This window comes from Pseudopodoces humilis, chromosome 5 (assembly GCF_049639895.1).
Source record: "Pseudopodoces humilis isolate 2021_Gansu_Grassland_sample_001 chromosome 5, ASM4963989v1, whole genome shotgun sequence".
Classification (NCBI taxonomy): Eukaryota; Metazoa; Chordata; class Aves; order Passeriformes; family Paridae; genus Pseudopodoces; species Pseudopodoces humilis.
Window position 1 is genome coordinate 34110826 of NC_142204.1, and position 19363 is coordinate 34130188.

Here is a 19363-nt window from a genome sequence, read left to right on the forward strand (position 1 = left end):
AGCCAAGTAGCTTTGTGTCTTCTTATTCCCAGAGCTTCTCAAGTGAAAGAACTCCATCTGGTAAATTATTTCCAGGCTAAATGAGATTGCAGAGGTGTTTGTTACAATATTCACTTAAATAAATAATTCCAAGACTCTTGGACAATTGAGGTAACAGAAGATGCCAAATAGGGTGGGGTTCAGTGAGAAGAAGGAAGACAACTTTTTCATTTTCAACCTCTATAGGATACAGAAATTTCATGTAGTTTTAGAGTCAGTGTTGAGGACATACTTTGGTACCTGGTCCATATATGATCATAATCAGAGAGAGGTTAATATAAGAGAGTTGCTATCAATTAATTTATTAGTGGAGTCCCTCCTGAAAAGAAGCTTTATATAACCTTAACCAAGGATGGCCATATCCTCTACTCTGTGATGGAATTTTAGTCCATTCCCTTTATCTGGATGTTTAAACTGAGCTGCAGAATGCCTAATTGAGCTAATACGGAGTTCACTCTTGATGGAGACATAATGCAGCTAATGCTATAGATTTGCTGTGACATTTTTGCATACAGCCTGAAAAATCTTAATGTAATGACAGTGAACCACATCTCTCCCCCTCTAGTAGGACTGACTGCTTTCAGCAGTCGTTTTTTTGCCAGCTGAGTGTTGTGTGTTTAGAGGGGAAACCTGTCCATGGTTTCTGGCAATATAGTAAGTAATGGTCACATAACATCCAGCATGCTCCCTGGTATCACATAACAGGCATTTGTGATCTTTATGCCTTTGTTTGAAGGGAGTTAAAAGGAGATTCATGGCTTGTCTACGTTAGTGACTTTTCCAATCACTGTACTGATCCAAACCCACTGAAGTCCATGACAGAATTTCCATGAATACAAGCATTTGCTGGATTAGATTCCATGCAAATGGAATGGAGAAAACATTGAATTAGGAACCAATCAACCTGGAAAAAGCTTTGTAATATGTGGTGCAGTAGATACACGATGGACAAGAAAGATAATGTGTTCAGAGAACTTCAGTGTACTGCTTCTTAAGCTGCCATTGCATATGGCTGTGATGCCTGACACTCAGGTCGAGAGCTACTACTAAAATAAGAGTCTAGGTTTTATTTTGAATTAGAAGAGCTATAAAGTTATTACATTACCTAAAAGTCTATTTCTAGGGGGTGTTTATGGATTAAAAGGGAAGCAGGAATTTGTCAGTGTCCTTCTCCCCCTTTAGAACCTCTCTGGGTGTTTGGGACAGTTGCAGGTGCTACAGAAGTTGACTATATGTTACAGTCCTTGCAAGTCTTGGATGCTGTGGAGGCACCCTGACCATGGGAGTTGTAATGTCTGCTCTGTGGCTCAGGATGGATCAAAGGAACAGTGATTCTGTATTAAAAGTAAAATGCTGGTGACTTAACACATCTTTCATTGAGGGATTGCTTTACTTACATTCAGGATACTGGGTAAAGCAATAAACTTTGTACTGTAGTAGTACTAAGTTCCGTATCAATGGAGCTTTTATTTTTCTGTTTAAAGAAAGAGAAACACATTTGAAAAGTCTTACTTTTGTTGGCTTAGATCAGTCAAGCATAACTTAAATTATATTACTACAGGGCAAGTCAGCCTTTTTCTGGCAAAGAACACAAGCTTTCCTTCTCTTCCTTTGAATGAAGAGGTATACAGGGCACATTCAGCTATTAATGCCACCTCTTTAAGTTGAAGAATATACCACCTTGTTTATCCCTTTCTCTCCTCTTCTTTGCATGGCTGCATGGGAGGTGTTGCACAGGATGATGTACAGGAGAGCTTATTCAGTTATCATGGACTTAAGTGGTCTTGAAAATATGGAAATCATGGGACAGAGGTGTTAAATCCATTACTTGCACCCACTGGAAAGGAATTCCAGCTTCCTCAGTGTTTATTCTTCACCACCTGTGTTCCACTCAGCATGCCTTCAGGTCGGAGTAGATGATCTTCAGAGGTTCCTTGCAACCCTAGGTATTCAGTGATTCTGTCCTATCCAGACAAAGCAAGGCAGCTGTCCACTCACTGGTGGATTGCTGTAGTTACCTGGCCTGTACCTCGCTTTCTCCTGATGACTGAGATGGTCAGCTCAGGTCTTAATTACCTGTTCTCCCTCTACTTCCATTCCTTCCCCAACTTCTTTCCTGCAGTTCTGTGGGGCAAAAGCCTGCGATTCTCTGGTGGCACAATGATCTGCAGTAGCTTGCCAGATACATGGTTAGGCACCACTGGTATAACCAAATAGTATTTGAGGTATCAAGTCTTAGTGAAGAAATCCTAAGTAAAATCCTTCAGTGGGAATTTACTCAGTCTCTGCAGAGGTGCCTATGGCTGGGTACAAGTACCTGAGTTTACTCAATTCAAAACCATTCATCATTCCTTTGAAAAGAAGCAAAGTCTGTGTTTCTGGGTTCTTGGATTTGTTTGGTGGTTGATTTGTTTGATTCCTATCCTGTGGAATTATGTTGTGTGGAAAGGACCTTTGGAAGTCATCTGTGACAACCCCTTGCCCAGAGTTGGGCCAAGTGCAAAATAAGATGAGTCTGCTCACTGCAGGTTTGGAAACTAAAAAGAAGATTCAGTGTATTGTAATTTTCAGGAACTTAAGGAAGATATTATGCACTCCAATTTTGTTGCATTTAGATTTTGTCACATTACCTGAAATTTATAGGAGAAGTTAGTTTGAAATTGTAGCAAAGCAATTCAAGGTTTCTGTTTTAAACTTCAGACATAGGATTCTAATGCTTCATGTACATTGTCAATTGTCTTTGCTTATTCTCCCTTTTTTGTCACTGTCAGCTCTGAATTCTTTTTCACTAATAGGACTCATCAAAGAAATGTAACTGTAATTGCCTTGTAGGAGTTGATAGGAATGTATAGGTTGATAGGAATGTATAGGTTAGGGAAAGGGATGCTATCTATGCTGGGATAACAAATATCTGAACATTGGAGCTGGCATGTGCCGACCAAGTGGAGAGATTAAAATACATGCACAGACTTGAAGATGTTTATGCATCTGATTTTCAGTGTGCATTCAGAGCAGAATGAGAAACAGCCTATTACACTGTATAAAACCAATTCAAAAGAGGCTGGAAGTCTGCATTCCACTCTTTGATTTTTTTGGGGCCATTCCTGGGCATATGGTTATATTCTGTCAATTATATGACAGGCTGATAAAAACAGTAAAAAAATGTGGAATATCCAGATGTTAGTTTATGAATGTGCTTGGTCTATCCAGTAGTTATGGTTTAAAAAATCAAGTTCTCTGAGCCTATCCAGTTTTTGGAGCAGTAAGAATGGAGAACAGAAAGGAAGCTAATGATAGTCCTTTTTTAATCTTGTTCAGTTCCATTCTGAGTAGAATTGATATATACATATTTAGTAAGAACTGAGTACCTGAGACGAATACCTGCTATGTATGCATGAACCTGTTCAGCTGTACATATATCATTAAGTCCAGGATGCAGCTGTCCTGTGTATATGAAATTTGATTCATGCATATGTAGGGAAAGGTATCCGAGTTTTTTCAAAAGTTATGTAAATTCACAGATCAGCCACAAAAGTATTTGTGGCATGATAGGTTCTGAAGTGTGATAGAAGTGGGCCTGCCAATAACCTTGTCATGAGCCTTTTAGAACTGCAGCTTTGAATGTGACTGTGTCTCCCCTATAAATATGATTGGAAAAGGCATATATTTTTCACAGAAAGAATGACTTATTCTGGTTAATTTATTAGAGAGATCACTCAGTGTTTAATGATTGAAATCCTTCCTGTATAAAATACACTTCAGCTTAACACAGATTTATGGTCTGTGATAAGTGGGGAAGAGTAGGTAGGTAGAGTGATTCCTTCTAATTTCATTGTATGAAATATTTCAGCTGATTGTATTACGAAACCAGACTAAAAATTGTTGGGGTGATGGAGGTTTTTAATACCCAAATGTAGGTTTAAAATTCAAATTACATAGAAGGAAAATCAGGAATGGCCCTCTTTCTCTACAGGAAATTTTAAAATATAATTCAAGTTACTCAGGATACCACCACATTAGTGATCAAACCAAACTGATCATAGCAATACTATTTTTATTTTGTGTTTTAGCAGGAATCCCTCAGGTGTATCTGTCTGCATGTGTTGTCCTGGTTTGCATACACCTGCTTCTGGTGTATGCAAACTGAATTCCTTTCAGTGATAACTAAACTGGGAGCTGACTCTTAAATTTAAATCTCCTGACCCCATGTGTGACCCACATCATCCTGTGGTTAGCCAAAGGTTGACTAATACATACACACACCATCAGAAGGCTCAGGAAACATCAAGAACTCTTGTAACCCTGTGACATAATTCACTTCCTATATAAAGATCCACATGCATATGTGCCCTTTTATTTGTCCTCAGCTTCCAATCTTATGCTACTAGACTGTGATCAGTCTGTTTGCTGACGCTCCTCCAGTGTTTCTGTGAAGTTCTTCCTCTGCTTTATCTGCCCTAGCTTTTATTGCAGTCCCTCTCAATAAGTCTTCTTTCCTTTGTTTTTTCCTTCATTTAAAAATTCTTCAAATATTCTCAGCGTTTTGATTCCTTTCTGCTATCAAGCAGGAAATTCATGAAAGGTGTAATAATGTCCTGGGGAAGTAGCTCTATTCTTCTGCATGTGCTTGTGAACAGTGTTAAATGGTGGCTGCCTTAGGACATTGAAAGCATCCCATGTGTTGATACATATAAGAGTGATAAATGCCAAAGAAGTTTAAAAAAGGAAACCAAAAATGCTTTTCTAAAGGCAAGAAGACACAAATCATAGTAAATCAAACAGCACGACATACTAGGTCTTTCATGAAAGGTTGTAAGAAATTTTTCTTTGGAAGCCCCACAGCAAACCTGCAGTTGATTGAGATTTTGTTCCTTTTTTTGTGGCTTGGTGACCCAGGAGCACTCTGAGAAGCCAGGTTTCCTTCAGAGTTGTTTGGGGTCCTCATGGGCCCCCACAAACCATCTGTGTGAGGGCATGGTCCAGGACTCCTGTATCTCCTGCTCCTTGCTGTTGCAAGAGCCCCTCTCTGTCACACCCTCCCAGCATTTCTATCTGGCTCAGGTTAACAGACTGCTTTGCTGTATTTCTCTCCACTCTCAGGGTGGGGGAGGGAGAGGATGCGAGTGGTTCCAATGGAATAATAGCATCGATCTCCGAACTTCCAGAAAGCCATGTACATCACCAGGCTGACTGCAAGAACCGCTGTACCTTTTAAAGATTCTCCTGGGGTTGTGAGCTGTGGGAGAAAACTTCCAAATAGCAGCTGCCTACACCAGGAACTGCCCACCCATTCCCTGCCTTCTCTCCTGTCTTAGTCATAGCTAAGTTTGTTACTTGTGCTGTCAGAACAATGCAGTCCAGGGATTCAAAATAAGAACAATGCATGGCCCCCTGCCTTCCCTGAAAGCAACAGCTGAGAGGGACAAGATGTCGTAATAGTGCCATGAGCATTCAACTCATGGGTTCCCTTGCTACCCCACAACCACTTGCACATATGGCTTCCCACATCCCCATAATGACTTTAAGAGGAGATTTCCTATCTAGTCTGAATGCAAGGTGCTGAGGTAGCAACAGCTGTCCACAGACAAATTTCCCTACCTGTTCTCGCCAATGTTCCTGCAAAACTGTACCACTCTCACTCTGCCACAGCCAGTGTGCAGGGGTAGCAAATGCCCTTCGCACCAGAAACCTGATCTGCATGTGTAGGACACTGGAAGTATATTCTTGAATGATGAAGCTTCGCTGATGAGAATCCCCTGGGACAAGTAGTGTGACCCATGAGATGTTGATGATTGTGAGGCAGGAAGGGCTTGGTGACAATCCAGATTGTTAACTTTGGTATTGAAGAATGGGCATGCAGAGACCATGGTCTCTGGCCACCTGGTGCATACTGAAAAGTTATGATTGAACTGCGCAAGTGGGAGATGGCTTTGGAATTTTTTAATTGTCCCTTTGCTCACTGTGAACTTAACCATCCCAAACTAGTTAGCCACAGGTGGGAGCTGAGCGGAGGCTGGCGGTGGCCCCTTGCTGAGTGCAGTGTATTTACACTGGTGGTGTGAGAGGTTCCTGGAGGCAAGATGGGCTCTCCTAGCTGGCATTCCATATCTCCAGGTCCGTGTTGACAGTGGACAAAGCAGTTAACATCAGCAAGCTCCCTCAAGGATTCCCAAAGCTTCTCCCTGTACATGAACCAGGGGTTTGAGATTTAGATAAGCTGAAGCGTGGGACTAGGTGATGTTATTTGCTCTGCTCAGGACAGATTTAAGAAACAAACAAAAGTGATTCAGTTCCTGGTAACTCAATTTGCACAAGATATCAAAGGGATGTAATTAGCAGAGTTTCTATTTCTTGACCTCTTACTGAACAAGCTCGCTGGAGATTAATTTCCCCTGAGGATGGAAATAACTAGATAGAAAAATAGATTAACCTGGCATTGCTAAGGCAGTATGATACTGGATCAATGGCTAGCCTGAGCTGTACTGTAGAATTGCCTAGAGGAGGACAAAATCTGGCAATTAGTGGCAGATATTGACATCAATACCAACAATTCAACAATGAAATTAAGTAAGAGAAGGGAGAAGAGGAACAATAAGGGAGAATACAATTGCAGAGGAAGTATTTTCCGTTATTTTAAGCATTATTTCCAAAACTATTAATTTAAAATATTCTGTAACCCTCTGTCTCTTTCTAGTCAGTCTTTAGTTTTGGGAAGCACATTCAAAGCCTTTGCTCTGTGGAATTAGTCACTGTATTTAATCTCTCTCTATTGACTATCTGATTAACATTGCACACAAGTTTGAAAGTGGGAACAATGCAATAATCTACTGTGTCCATGTGACAGAGTTTATTCCTCTTATGAAATATCCTCAAATGTTTTCTTTACTGAAGAGCTGTTCCTTGATTTGTGTTCTTTTTAAAGAAATGATGTGTGAAGTGATGCCAACGATAAATGAGGACACCCCGATGAGTCAACGGGGGTCCCAAAGCAGTGGCTCGGACTCGGATTCTCATTTTGAGCAGCTGATGGTGAACATGCTGGATGAAAGGGATCGTCTCCTTGATACCCTTCGGGAGACACAGGAAAGCTTGTCACTTGCACAGCAACGCCTACAGGATGTCATCTACGACAGAGATTCCCTCCAGCGACAGCTGAACTCAGCACTGCCTCAGGTATGTCCTTAATAAAGATTCTTTTTTTTGTTGTTGTTTAGGTTCACTAATTTTTTACTTAATACCACTTACTTTAACCCTAATCAGTATGTATTCCTTGAGGTCCAAATTTTGCTCCCATTGATGTCAGCTGCAGAACTCCTATTGAATTAATAGTACCTGATTTGACCTCTATGGGACCTCTTTTCATATTTAAGAGTAGGAGTAATGCTGTTGACTTGAAGGAGAGCAAGATGAGGGCCTGTAGCTACTGGTTCTTTTGGCTGTTGCTCTAGCATTTACAACAGGTGAGGGATCATTTAAACAAAAGATCTAATGGTAGAAATAAAACAAAAAAAATGAGGATGTTTTCTAGAGACTTTCCTGTATAAGGATTTCTAATAAACAACAAATAAAACTAACTTATGTAGGTTTAATAAGGTACTACACAAACCCACAAAAACATCTGATACCTTCATATTTTAATTAAATTAAAGTATTTATATAAATGTAATTATCTGAAGTTACCCTAGCCTTTTTTAAGAACTTCAAAATTAACTACTTCAGTTAAAATACTCATGTGATATTGTATTTCAACATTATATGTTAATATAATTGGTTTTTAATATACTAGAATTAAAAGCAAAGAAAGATCTTCGGTTTGCTTATCAGGCCAGAGGTTGGAAAGATACCATGATTCAAAATACAGGTTTTCTCCATGTTTTTTTCTTTGTGTCTCTCAGCTGTCACTTATTAGGGAATGTGACTATGAGGGCCTAGGGAGGAATTAGGACAGCATGTGGATGGAATAAAGAGGTAATAAGGATGAATGAAATGAGTAAGAAGATTTTGAAGTGTAGAAGAGGAAAATGGCACTCTCTGGAATAGGGAACTGCAGTTTTTCAAGGGCTAACCTCATCAGGTAATTGAGATATCTGGGGATAGGACTAAATAAAAGAGAGAGAGAGACTGTGGAAGAACAGCATTAACAACTTGAGCATTAGCTCCAGACAGTAAGAATGACTGCAGCTGTTTTGGGACAGACAAAAAGGGGTAGCTATGATCTTGATATACTGTAAAATCAAGGTTGTTTTTTTTTTCTTTTTTCTCTTTATTTGTGGGCAGTTGAGCTTCTTTTGTAGAGGTGTCTCTCCATAGAAGAGTGGAAAAGAGTAAGTGAAAGACAGCATAAATCCTTTATTCAAAGATTTATTGCTGGAAATCCGAAGAAGAGATTCTTCTCCATCTGTGAAGTCCCTTGCAGTGTGCTGCTCGGTGTGCAGAGGCACTCTCCACTGAGCCATAGTGAGGTATTTTTATTGAGCACTAACAGGTGTCTAAGCCCTCATGTTTCTGTGTCTTGCATATGCAGAACTCCTGCTAAAATACTGGAGACTAGCTAAGGAAAATAATACTCAGCCTAAATGTCATGCAGAGCATTCTAAGGAAATGGATCACAATAGTATTTTATTCTTTATTTCTTCTGGTAAGAAATAAAGCATAAAATTATATTGTGTTACATAGTTTTGAATGATAGCTATACACCTCCTAAAAGCAATTGACTTATCAGGTGAATGCTTTGGTCTACCATGAACCATTAAGAATGTGTGTTTCGGGTAGCATTCATCCTTATATCTAAGAGAGATGTGGGCTTCCCATATGAGAAACTGTGTGACACACTGCTTATACTTTAAAGCAGAATCAGTTTTTTTGTCCATCAAATATGTTATCTAGATCTTCATATAAGAAATTCAATTCTGTAGAAATCTGTTCTTATAAGTACAGAACACTGGCTTAGTAATATAACATTCTAGTAATCGAGTCTTTCAAGAATATTATTTTCATCACTACCATACTATTTATTTTCAATTGTGAACTTGAGATATTTAAGAGTAATAGAATACTATTGAGATGTAGTACTTTTACAGTTTTTTGGTGTATGGTTTTATGAATGGCAAGCTTGCCTTGCTAACTGCCTGTTACAGCCTTCTGACAAAATATTACCTAGGACTTATTACCCGGTGGAGAGAAAACTACACTCAGTTTAGGAGGAGAATATATAAATATAAGATATTTTATAAGAAATATAAGATATTTTATAAGATATGATAATTATAATTTAGTTAAAATATGGCATCTAATGAGTCTTTCTTTATCAGAATATATTCTTTTAGTTCTTGATCACTTGAATGGTTTTCAAAATTCAATTATTTCTTAGTATTTACATAGTGCTTTGTGTGTAGAAACTGTGTATTTACACAGTTCTATTCCAAAGCCTTTTTTTTAGGACACTCTTTTTGCTTATTGTCTGTTTAACTGTTCACAGTGAAAAATAGGTTCTGGAGAAATCATTGCACTTGGAATAAATAGAACCTGAACAAAAAGAGCTTGAATGAAAACTCAGCTGTTGAAAAATCTTGTCTGATGGGAAATAGGAAATCATAAATAACATTAAATAGGAAGCTTGTGTTATTAGTTAATGCTGTTACAGCTGTTAATGCTGTAGCCAATGACTGTAAGTGTCTTTAAGTATTTATACTGGTCTGTACTGAAACAGAACAATGTATAATTAACAATGTCTTTCAAATCTGAGTTACACAAATATAGTTGTCATGCTAAGTACTGTCATTGAAATAAATTTTATTTCCATTAGATTGGCACTCTTTATGAACATCTATGTAACTGAACAGCTATGTTTAAGGAAGAAGGGGAAAAGTGAGCAGAAAATTACAGCTAGTCTAAATAAAATAACAGGGAAGGCTTTAAAACTTGTTTTGGAGGAAAATCTAATAATATGTCAAAAAGCTAACTTAGAAATATGACATGGGTTTATCAAAATTTTCTTTATACAAAGTAACTCAACATGACTCTTTAGTACTATACTTTTTAAATTGGGGAACTACAGTATCCCTAAAATGATATCTTTTGAAGTCACCTCATTTAAATTACTAATAGATGGGAGGTGTGTAAGGAAAAGCAATATAGTAATTAGTAAGGTAAGTAATAAAAGAGAGAGAGGAAAAATTTTCACTTACTATAGACTGACAGGATGGAAGGAGTAGTAGTAGTTAATGGATTTTGAGATTAATTTTTATTAATTTGAGCATAAGAAGAAGCATGCTAGTGGAAATTTCAGGTGACACAAAATTGAATAGTCAGCTAAGGGAGTATTATAATACACAAGAACAAGAGTAACAGAGGTAGGATGCTAGTGCATGGTACAAGGGTGAGAGCCTTATATCTAGCAGGTAATAAAAAAATTCATTTTAGGTAGCAGTAGTAAAGAGGGCTAATATATGGTTTATAAATAGTGGTAGGCAGACAGTGGGAGGTGGATGTAAAAAATGGAAAGTACAATTTTGAAATATGTTATGTAGAAGTCTTCTGTTGGAAGTAGGTAAATATTAAGGCAGTTGAACCAAGGGGTGGTTTGGACCTCATTTATCTGAGTTTTGGCTCAGTAGTGATTGAGAGTCAACCTCAAGTTGGAAGAGATTGAGAAAAACACTGCTAGAGGAAAGAGGAAGTAACATCTGCCTAAAAAGACTAATTGAAGTTTTCTTATTTCTGGGGGAAACTGTCTTGAGAAGCACTGTGAGTGATTTCATAGATTTTCTTGAACAGACAGGAAGATGGAATGAACAGGTGAAGATGAAAGAAATATTTTAAGCCAAAAATAATGTTGATGAAGGAATAAATGATTATAGGGTACCATGAATAAAGATGGATCATTCATCAAAAGGTCTTGAATTATGAAGGAATGGCATCTTTCTTAGACAAAGACACGGTGAAAACCCAAAACTTTTCAAGATGAAGCTGGTATAAAAGACATTATATATCATAATACCTTAGGTTAATCTGTGAACTTGACCCAGAGTACCCCTTCAGGTTCTGTATTTCAGACTTTAGTGTGGAGTTACTCAGAATCTAGCTCACAAGTAATATTGTTTATTCTTCCCAAAGCTGCCTGTTGACAGCGGAAGCCTCTAAGGAAAGTGTATTTGGGTCTGCCATGCATGTTCCCCAATGATAGGAATTTATTGCATTTAGGTCATGACTCTTGAGTCCAGAAAAAAAAATAATTAATTCCTAAATACAATGAACTACACTGTAGTGAGAAAGCATAAGCACTAACTACTTAATAGTGTGTTTTTATTTTTTTTGAGTAAAATTAGGTCTTTTACTGTAACATAAGAAAGTGTTCTACTAAAAAGATTAGGAACTCTAACTGTTTTTGAGTGCTAGAAAGAGGAAAATGTTCAGGCACAACTTTCTCAAGCAAATTTAACCAAAATCTTCTCTAAGCTAAATTGTCTAGAAAATATCACCTTGATTAGTTACCATGTAAACAAACTGGAAAGATACAGTATATGTCCATTGTAAGACTTTGAATGACACAGAATCATAAGAGTATAAATGTACTCTGATAAACAATACTGAACGACTCTTGTTTTTGGTTGTTTTATTGTTCCTTTTAGCCTTTCAAGAATAAGTTTCAAGGTATGAAAGGTATTATTTATATGAAGATGTTAATAAGTTATCACTCTCTAGTTAAGTTTATTTTGTTCATTAATAATGTTCTTGCTCAGTGATTTACTTAGAAATTATTATTCACAGAATAGTTGAAGTTGGAAGGGATGTCAGGCAGTCACCTTGTCTAGCTTCTGCTGCAGCAGGGTTACTAAGAACAGGCTGCCCAGGACTGTGTCCAGATGGCTTTCCAGTATCTGTGAGGGTGGACTCTACAGCCTCTCTGGGCAACCTGTGCCAGTGCTCAGTCATCCTTACTGTAAAAAGTAAAAAACATTTCCTGATGTTCAGGAGGAGCCTTCTGTGTTTCCATTTTTCTGTTCATTGTATCTTCAATATAACATTACCAGAAAGTCCTGCTTTTACTGATCACCTGTGGTAGCAGATTTTATTTTTTAATGGCTATAAATCTTTTCACATATTGATCATCGGAATCTGCATCTATGACATATCTTTTTTAATACTATTGGCTGTCACCAGTCAACTCATTATTTTCCATATGCCTTAGAATAGTTTCCAGGAGGATCTGCTCCATGATCTTGCTGGTTGCTGAGATGAAACTGACTGGCATTCAGTTCCCTAGATCTTCCTTTTTACCCTTCTTAAAAATTAGGAGGGTAATTGTCTGATTTTCCAGTCAGTGGGAACTTCACAAGGCTGACACAGCTTCTCAAATATGATGGATATTGGCTTAGACACTTCATCCGCCAGTTCCCTCAGGACATGTGGATGCATCTTATCAGTTGCTGTGGATTTGTGCACCTTCAGGTTCCTTAGATGTACATAATCCCAAACCTGCTCTTCAGCGAGTGCTTCTGTATTCTCTTAGTCCATGCTTTTGCCTTCTGCAACTCGGGATGGTGTGGTGGAGCAAAATGTGTAATTTGCATGGTTTTAACTTACAGGAGTTGAATTCTTCTGTGCATGGGCATAAACCCTCCTGTCTTTAAAATATACCTTTTAAAACTAAAGCAGTCCAGATATGTTAATCTTTGGTAGAGATCATTGAATAATTTATACTGAGAGAGATGGTTGGAACTCTATTTTCTTTATTTTTTAAAACTTATTTTGTTTATTTCCAGCAAGTTTGAGTATGTTGTGATTTGTGAATCAAAAGATTATGTTGAATCTCTCTGGTGGAAATCTAAACACCTAGTTCTAGTTGAGTATAAATTCTTTTGAATGATGCAATTTTTTTTTTCCCATCTGCAATAGATATTATTTTCAGCACTGTTTGCAAGTATTTCTATTTATACTATATATACTATAGACAGTAGAATTGTTTGGAGTGTGGAACTGCAGTACTAAAATTAATCCTTTGATATCTTCTAGTACCCCATAGATTTCAGCTGAATTGTAATTGTTAGCTACAATAATTCAGTAATAAAATCAGTAATAGAAATATAGTGACAACCATTAAGGTTTTATTTGATCTAATAAGATACCACTCATTTAGAAATGCTTACTGGAGGCATGATAGAAGGGAAAATCCAAAGAGGGAAATGTAATGACCTTGTTTTATTGAACCAGTTTATGTAATTTGATCAATGTTAACCTTTAATAGGATTGTGATTAGAGAATTTTGTTGGTAGACTTGCAGTTTCTTCCAATACAACGAGCAATGAATTTTTGCTGCCAGAGACAAGAAAGGTACAGGGAGAAAACGTTGTCAGTAGGGCCTTATTCTGAGGTTGTGTTTTCTGTTTAGATGTGTGTGCATGTAGTGCATGGATACAAAATACTGGCCTCACACAGATACATATATAGATACAAAAAATAGCCTGACAGAAATAAATATTAAAATGATTTAAACAGATTTAAAAAGTAATAATTAAAATAAATTTTGTTTATTTAAGAGCGGACATTTGCTATTTGGGTAAAATAATAGCTTGATCCACACTATTTTTCTCAAAACAGCTCTTGTTCCTATGATGAAAATGGAATGATGTCTTTTTTTCACTATTTCTTTCTGGCTGTGCCTAAGAACATAGAGTGCCAATGGCATCCTGTATATTTGAATGAATAATCAGTACTTTTTCTGAGGTTCTAAAAACATCCTCTTGTGAAGGACTTCTGCAAGTTCTTCATCTATTTTTATTTTTTTTAATCTTTCAAGATTTTTCATTTTTCTCAAATTTCCAGGGAATAATTGAAAAAGAATTCCCAAGCAGTGAAATGGAGATCTGAGCAAAATGTGTCTGAGGTGAAAATGCCAAGTTTTCTGTCTCAAAATCCAATGATACACTCTGTACTAGTGTAAAAAACTAAAGCTTGACCCAAAGTTTGTTTCTATCTCTGAATTTCCTCTGTTTTATAATTTTGCAGGCTATTAAATATAAACATGTTAATTTTCAGGTGTTCTGAATCCATGTAGTTCCCACTAAAATCAGTGCAAGTATCAAGTTTCTGTGACTGCAAAAATCAATTTAGATTACTAAAAAACAGATATTTTCAGAAACAAACTGAAACTATGCTTTTTTTTTGCTAATTATCTAAGTTATTTGTCTCAAGATATTAACATTGAGGAGAACGTATTAAGATGTATGCAAAAAAAATCAGATACTAACCATAACTATTAGTTCTAATAGATTAAATATGGAAATACATATTTTTACAGGATTTAAATGTATAGAGGGGAGACAGAACATCTGGAAATCAAAGACAAGCTGGGATTATAAAGTTGCAATGGTTTAAGTGCGATGCAATGCTGAAGTATTAGTTGTGTCCAACCTAACAGATGTTTAGGAAAAGTTTAAGGTTTTCCTTCCTCAGTAACAGAACTATTAGCATAACAGCACATGGCAGTTCTTTTTTCCACATAAAATTGAATGAAAGTTGTTTTCATAGTGTTAAATACCAATTTTATTCTGGTGGATGACTCATAACTAATATTATCTGATAAAGGACAGATTGACAGTATCTGTGGTTTAGGTTTTTAGCTGGGTCTTCTCTGGACTATCTTTTTTTTTTTTAAACTGCCATCATATTCCCAACAGAGCACAGCTAAAGGTATAATTATACATACAAGTAACAACCTGAATTCTTTTAAAGTATGAGTTTATTTCCTTGCTGTTGTGAAGTTCTGTATATTCAGGAGCATTTTGCAAATAATTTTAAGGAGGAGATTTTCTCAAAAGGTTTGCACTTCTTAATAAATACTTGACTGAAGAAGACCAATGTGGCAATCCAGCAGAGGAATAAAATGGGATATTGGAATATAATAACAATGGGAAAAAAGACAGAAACTTAAATATTTAGAGGAGGAGGAACATGTGTTGAATGCCTGAAGCAATCATCAAGACAATGTACTCCCATTTCACTCTGTATCTGCTTCATAAACATTGATATCAATTATTTTAGCTTGAACCAGGTACATCAACTGCTACATTAACTATTGATGGCTCATTATCTGAATGTTTAAAAAGACATACAAATGAAAATGTGAAAAAAATATAATGGTGTTGGTCAACAGAATAGAACACAGATGGTTATCCAAGTGCTTACAAATAAGCTGTTGCCATCAAAATTACAGACACTGTAGTTTTAATAATAGCCATAGTCATGTTTTTTTTCCCTAGTTTTCATGACAGCTGTAGTCATGTCTCTCAGTGTTTAAGAGGCATTTGGACAATGGCTTCAACAATATGATTTGACTTCGACCCTGAAGTGGTCGAGCATTAGAACAAGATGATTATTGTAGGTCTCTACTAACTGAACTATTCTGTCTTGTTATACAGTGAGGAAAAGCCAGAAAAAATAGTGCAATTTTATAAAGCTTAAATTTGATAGTTTACTTTTTGCTCATGGCCTTGAAAGTGGATGGTAGAGGCTGAAATGTCATCCAAGAACACCTTCAAAACATAATCCCTTCTTTTTAAGTTCTCTGTTAAAAGCAAAGGAAATGCAGAATATTTAAGAATTAGCTTTTAGAAGTGTCTTATTCAGGCTATCTTCTATCTTAATGAATAGTTTCCCGTACTAACGAATATTCACTCAAAAAGATAAAATTATGTTGGGGCATTTTTTTTTATTTCAAAAGTAGGGATAATTTAGTTCTTACTGAAGTGTGTAGAGTTTTCCTGTTGACTCTGAAGAAATAGGTTGTTTGTATTGCTGGATATATATATTTCATATGATCCCCAAGAATCTGAACTTCTATGTACAGAAGTTAAGGGCCAGGTAGAGTTGTGACTTGATTTTGTGTAATGTAACATTTCTATAGTCTACTCAAGAATCTGCTCCAAGTCATCATTTGCTGACTATAGCTTATCCTTTAAGTCTTTTTTCCTATTTAGGATGAGATTATAGGCTTTTTTTCTTTTAATTATTGTCATTGAACTGCATTCTTTACCATGTATGAGTTCTAAAAAAACCTCAATTATACTGTGACAGTTGATTTCTTATGACAGTCAATCATCTGTCAAAACAGAAGATATTAAATAAATCTTGGAGACTTACAGTAAGGTTCTTTATTGTGGGTTGGTTTATTTGAATTTATGAAGTAACCAAAATTACAGATTTGGTTTTTTTTGGATTTTTTTTTTTTGTGATCCTCTAAGCAGAAGGGAACCTAGAGATAAATAAAGGATCAATAAGGAAAGGGTAATGCACAAGTAGATAAACCATGCTCCTGTATCAAAGGGACAGAATTCTCTAAGAAGGGGTAGAGCTAAAGTCAGTCTGCACCAGAAGTAAAGCTCTAGGCTAGAGTTCATGAAAATCAGTATGGAGGTTTTCACACTTCAATCAGTGACAGAGCTAGTCCTTAAAGAGCAAGTAGTTAAGGAACAAGTTGAGTAAGGGGACAGAAAGAGACCTGGAGGTGCTGGTCAACAGCAGCTGAACATGAGCCAGCAGTGCCCAGGTGGCCCAGAAGGCCAATGGCATCCTGGCCTGGGTCAGCCATGGTGTGGCCAGCAGGAGCAGGGCAGGGATTGTCCCCTTGTATTTGGCACTGGTGAGGCCATACCTCGAGGTCACAGAGTCCCGTGTCTAGTTCTGGGCTCTTCATTGCAAGAAGGAGTTGGAGGCGCTGGGAATGCCCAGAGAAGGGCAGCAAGGTTGGGGAAGGGTCTGGAGTACAAGTCCTATGAGGAGTGTCTGAGGGAGCTGGGGTTCAGCCAGGAGGAGAGGAATCTTGTGGGGGACCTTTATGCTCTGTACAGCTCCCTGAAAGGAGGCTGTAGTCAGGTGAGGGTTGGTCTCTTCTCCCAGGCAACCAGTGACAGGACAAGAGGAAATGGCCTCAAGCTGAGCTGGGGGAGGTGCAGGTTGGACATCAGGAGGAATTTCCTCACTGAAAGGGTGAATAGATATTGGGGTGGTCTGCCCAGGAAGACTGTGGAGTCACCATCCCTGGAGATGTTTGAGAAAAGGCTGGACCTGACACTTTGTGCCATGGTCTAGTTGACAAGGTGGTGTTTGGTCATAAGTTGGATTTGATGATCTCGTGGGTCTTTTCCAACCTTATTGATTCTGTGATTCTGTGATCAAAAGTGTTCTTGTGATTCTCACTATCAAAATGAAACTCATGAGTGTATCTGAAGTGCAAAATTATGATTTTTGTATTTTTTTCCTGTCATAACGACAAATACCTTATATGTATTGAACACTGAGACAGTTACTGCATTCAAAAAATAAGGTTTTTCTTCTACTGGAAAAAAACAAAACCGCTTTCTTTAGGACTATGAATACAAGTGCTATTTGGGGAAATGTGTTTTGGAGATGGAACTTGGAGATTATACACTGAGTTTGTGTTTTTCTACTTCCTCTTCTTAATAATATCAGGCTGACACTGGAAATAATGAATATCCAAGACATTAAGATATGCTGAACACATTTACAATGTTTTAATTTCTCAAAGGTCAAGGATGAATACTATCTCATATAATTGGTGTTTAGGGCCGTTGTATATCTTTGGTCAAAATATATATAGACAATATTTCTGAACTGGTGAACACTAGGTTCATGAATAATTGCACACATTAGATTAATTTTTCATTAGCAGTAGAATCTTGATATTAGAAATATTCCAAGAAAAAGTGAGGTATTTTAAGGTAGAGAATTTCTTCTTGTTCAATAATTGATACACATCCATACAAGATACTCAGCTGTAATTTGGTTTTCTCTTTGTGTCTGCTATAAACTAGCATAAACTTTGTCAGCCAAAACACATTTAAAATTCAAACCCTGTATATGTGGAAAGTAAATCAACTGACTTTTCCCATTTCTTTATCCTTTTTATTGAATATTCAACTACCTTCAGTAACTCCTTTTCCTTTCTATGTAACTATACTTAGGCTCTTAGCTGTAATATAAATTTAAAAGTCTACTGTATTAAGAAAGAAATCTGTCTTAATTTTTCTGGAGCCTAATGATTTTCATGGTGATTTACTACTACTTCTTGCCTCAACTGTGGCATTCTGTTATGAGCATCCAGTCAACAGTATAACAGTAACTCACATATATTGTATACATTCCCTATAGAGGCTCAATATTTGGATGGTATGGACACATCTGAGGAGGTATTGTTTATTGAAAATTGTAATTTCAAACAATGCTTTCAAGAAGCAGCACAATTTTTCACAAATTGAACTGTGCCTTTATAAATTCTCAGATTAAATCTTCAGAAATAATACTGTGCATGGGCAGTATTTTCATGCAGAACAGAAACCTCTGCATACTTTCTAAGAAACAGTGAAAATTACTTGGGAACCTACATTTAAGTATGAAAGTTGATAACTGGACTTCCAAACCAAATGGTTACACAAGATCTCAAGCTAAATCAGACTTGCAAATATGTGTACATTTGTCATAAAATTTATGATGGCATTATTTCATGTGGATGCAATTCTTCTTAATAAAGTCACACTTAAATCTGAACCATACACTATAGTGTTATAGCTATAATCTATTTTTATATATCTGTAATAATTTGTTTTCTTACTTCCATATTACAGTGCTATGATAGCAAGCATTACAAGAAGATCAGTAGCAATTTAAGGTAATAAAACGATCAGTGTTCTGATCTTGTATGTTCAAAGAGACAGAAAAATAAATTCTTTATTGCTTGTCATTATTCATATTCTCAGATGTTATAGAAATAGAATTACTTTTGCCCTGGACAGGATAAACCAGAAAGTACTTATCTTCTAGAAGAATATTAGCAGATAGATATGAAATGTCTGAAATGCTGCTTGCCCTAATCCAGTACTGCATTTTTGAGTCCTACACCATGATGTCTCTTTGTTTTTAAAAGAGACCTCTTGTTACCTAATTGGCATGGTGTTAATGATGGGTTAGGACTCCCTTTAAAATAGTCACAAAAGTGTTTCTTCTACTCATAGTTTAGAAAAAAAAGAAAGATTTTACACTTACAGGTGTTTTTAAGATCTATTTTCAAGATGACATCCAGATGAGAATAAAATTCTTCTTTCTCACTCGTTGTTTACACAGACAAAAGGTATTCATAAGGCACTGAATGAGCATAAAGCATAAATTTTCTATGCCTATACATTAAGAACTAGTACAGCTTTACAATTCTTCATTTGAATTCCCAGAGATGGGAGAAAGACCTCAAGTATAACATACAGGTAAGTGTTTCCAAGACCATAACCCCATAAATTTGTTTCTAGAGTGTACA

At 36.7% G+C, this 19363-nt stretch overlaps 1 protein-coding gene across 5 annotated transcripts in view; it reads left to right on the plus strand.

Moving 5' to 3' along the window:
• Positions 1–19363, plus strand: part of PPFIA2 (PPFI scaffold protein A2) — a 283305-nt gene that overhangs the window by 1075 nt on the left and 262867 nt on the right. For all 5 annotated transcript variants that reach the window (XM_088055061.1, XM_014248838.2, XM_088055057.1 and 2 more), the window contains exon 2: positions 6962–7212. In XM_088055061.1, the coding sequence (XP_087911187.1) occupies positions 6964–7212 (249 nt within the window). In that variant the 5' untranslated portion in view covers positions 6962–6963. The remainder of the gene's footprint in view (positions 1–6961; positions 7213–19363) is intronic.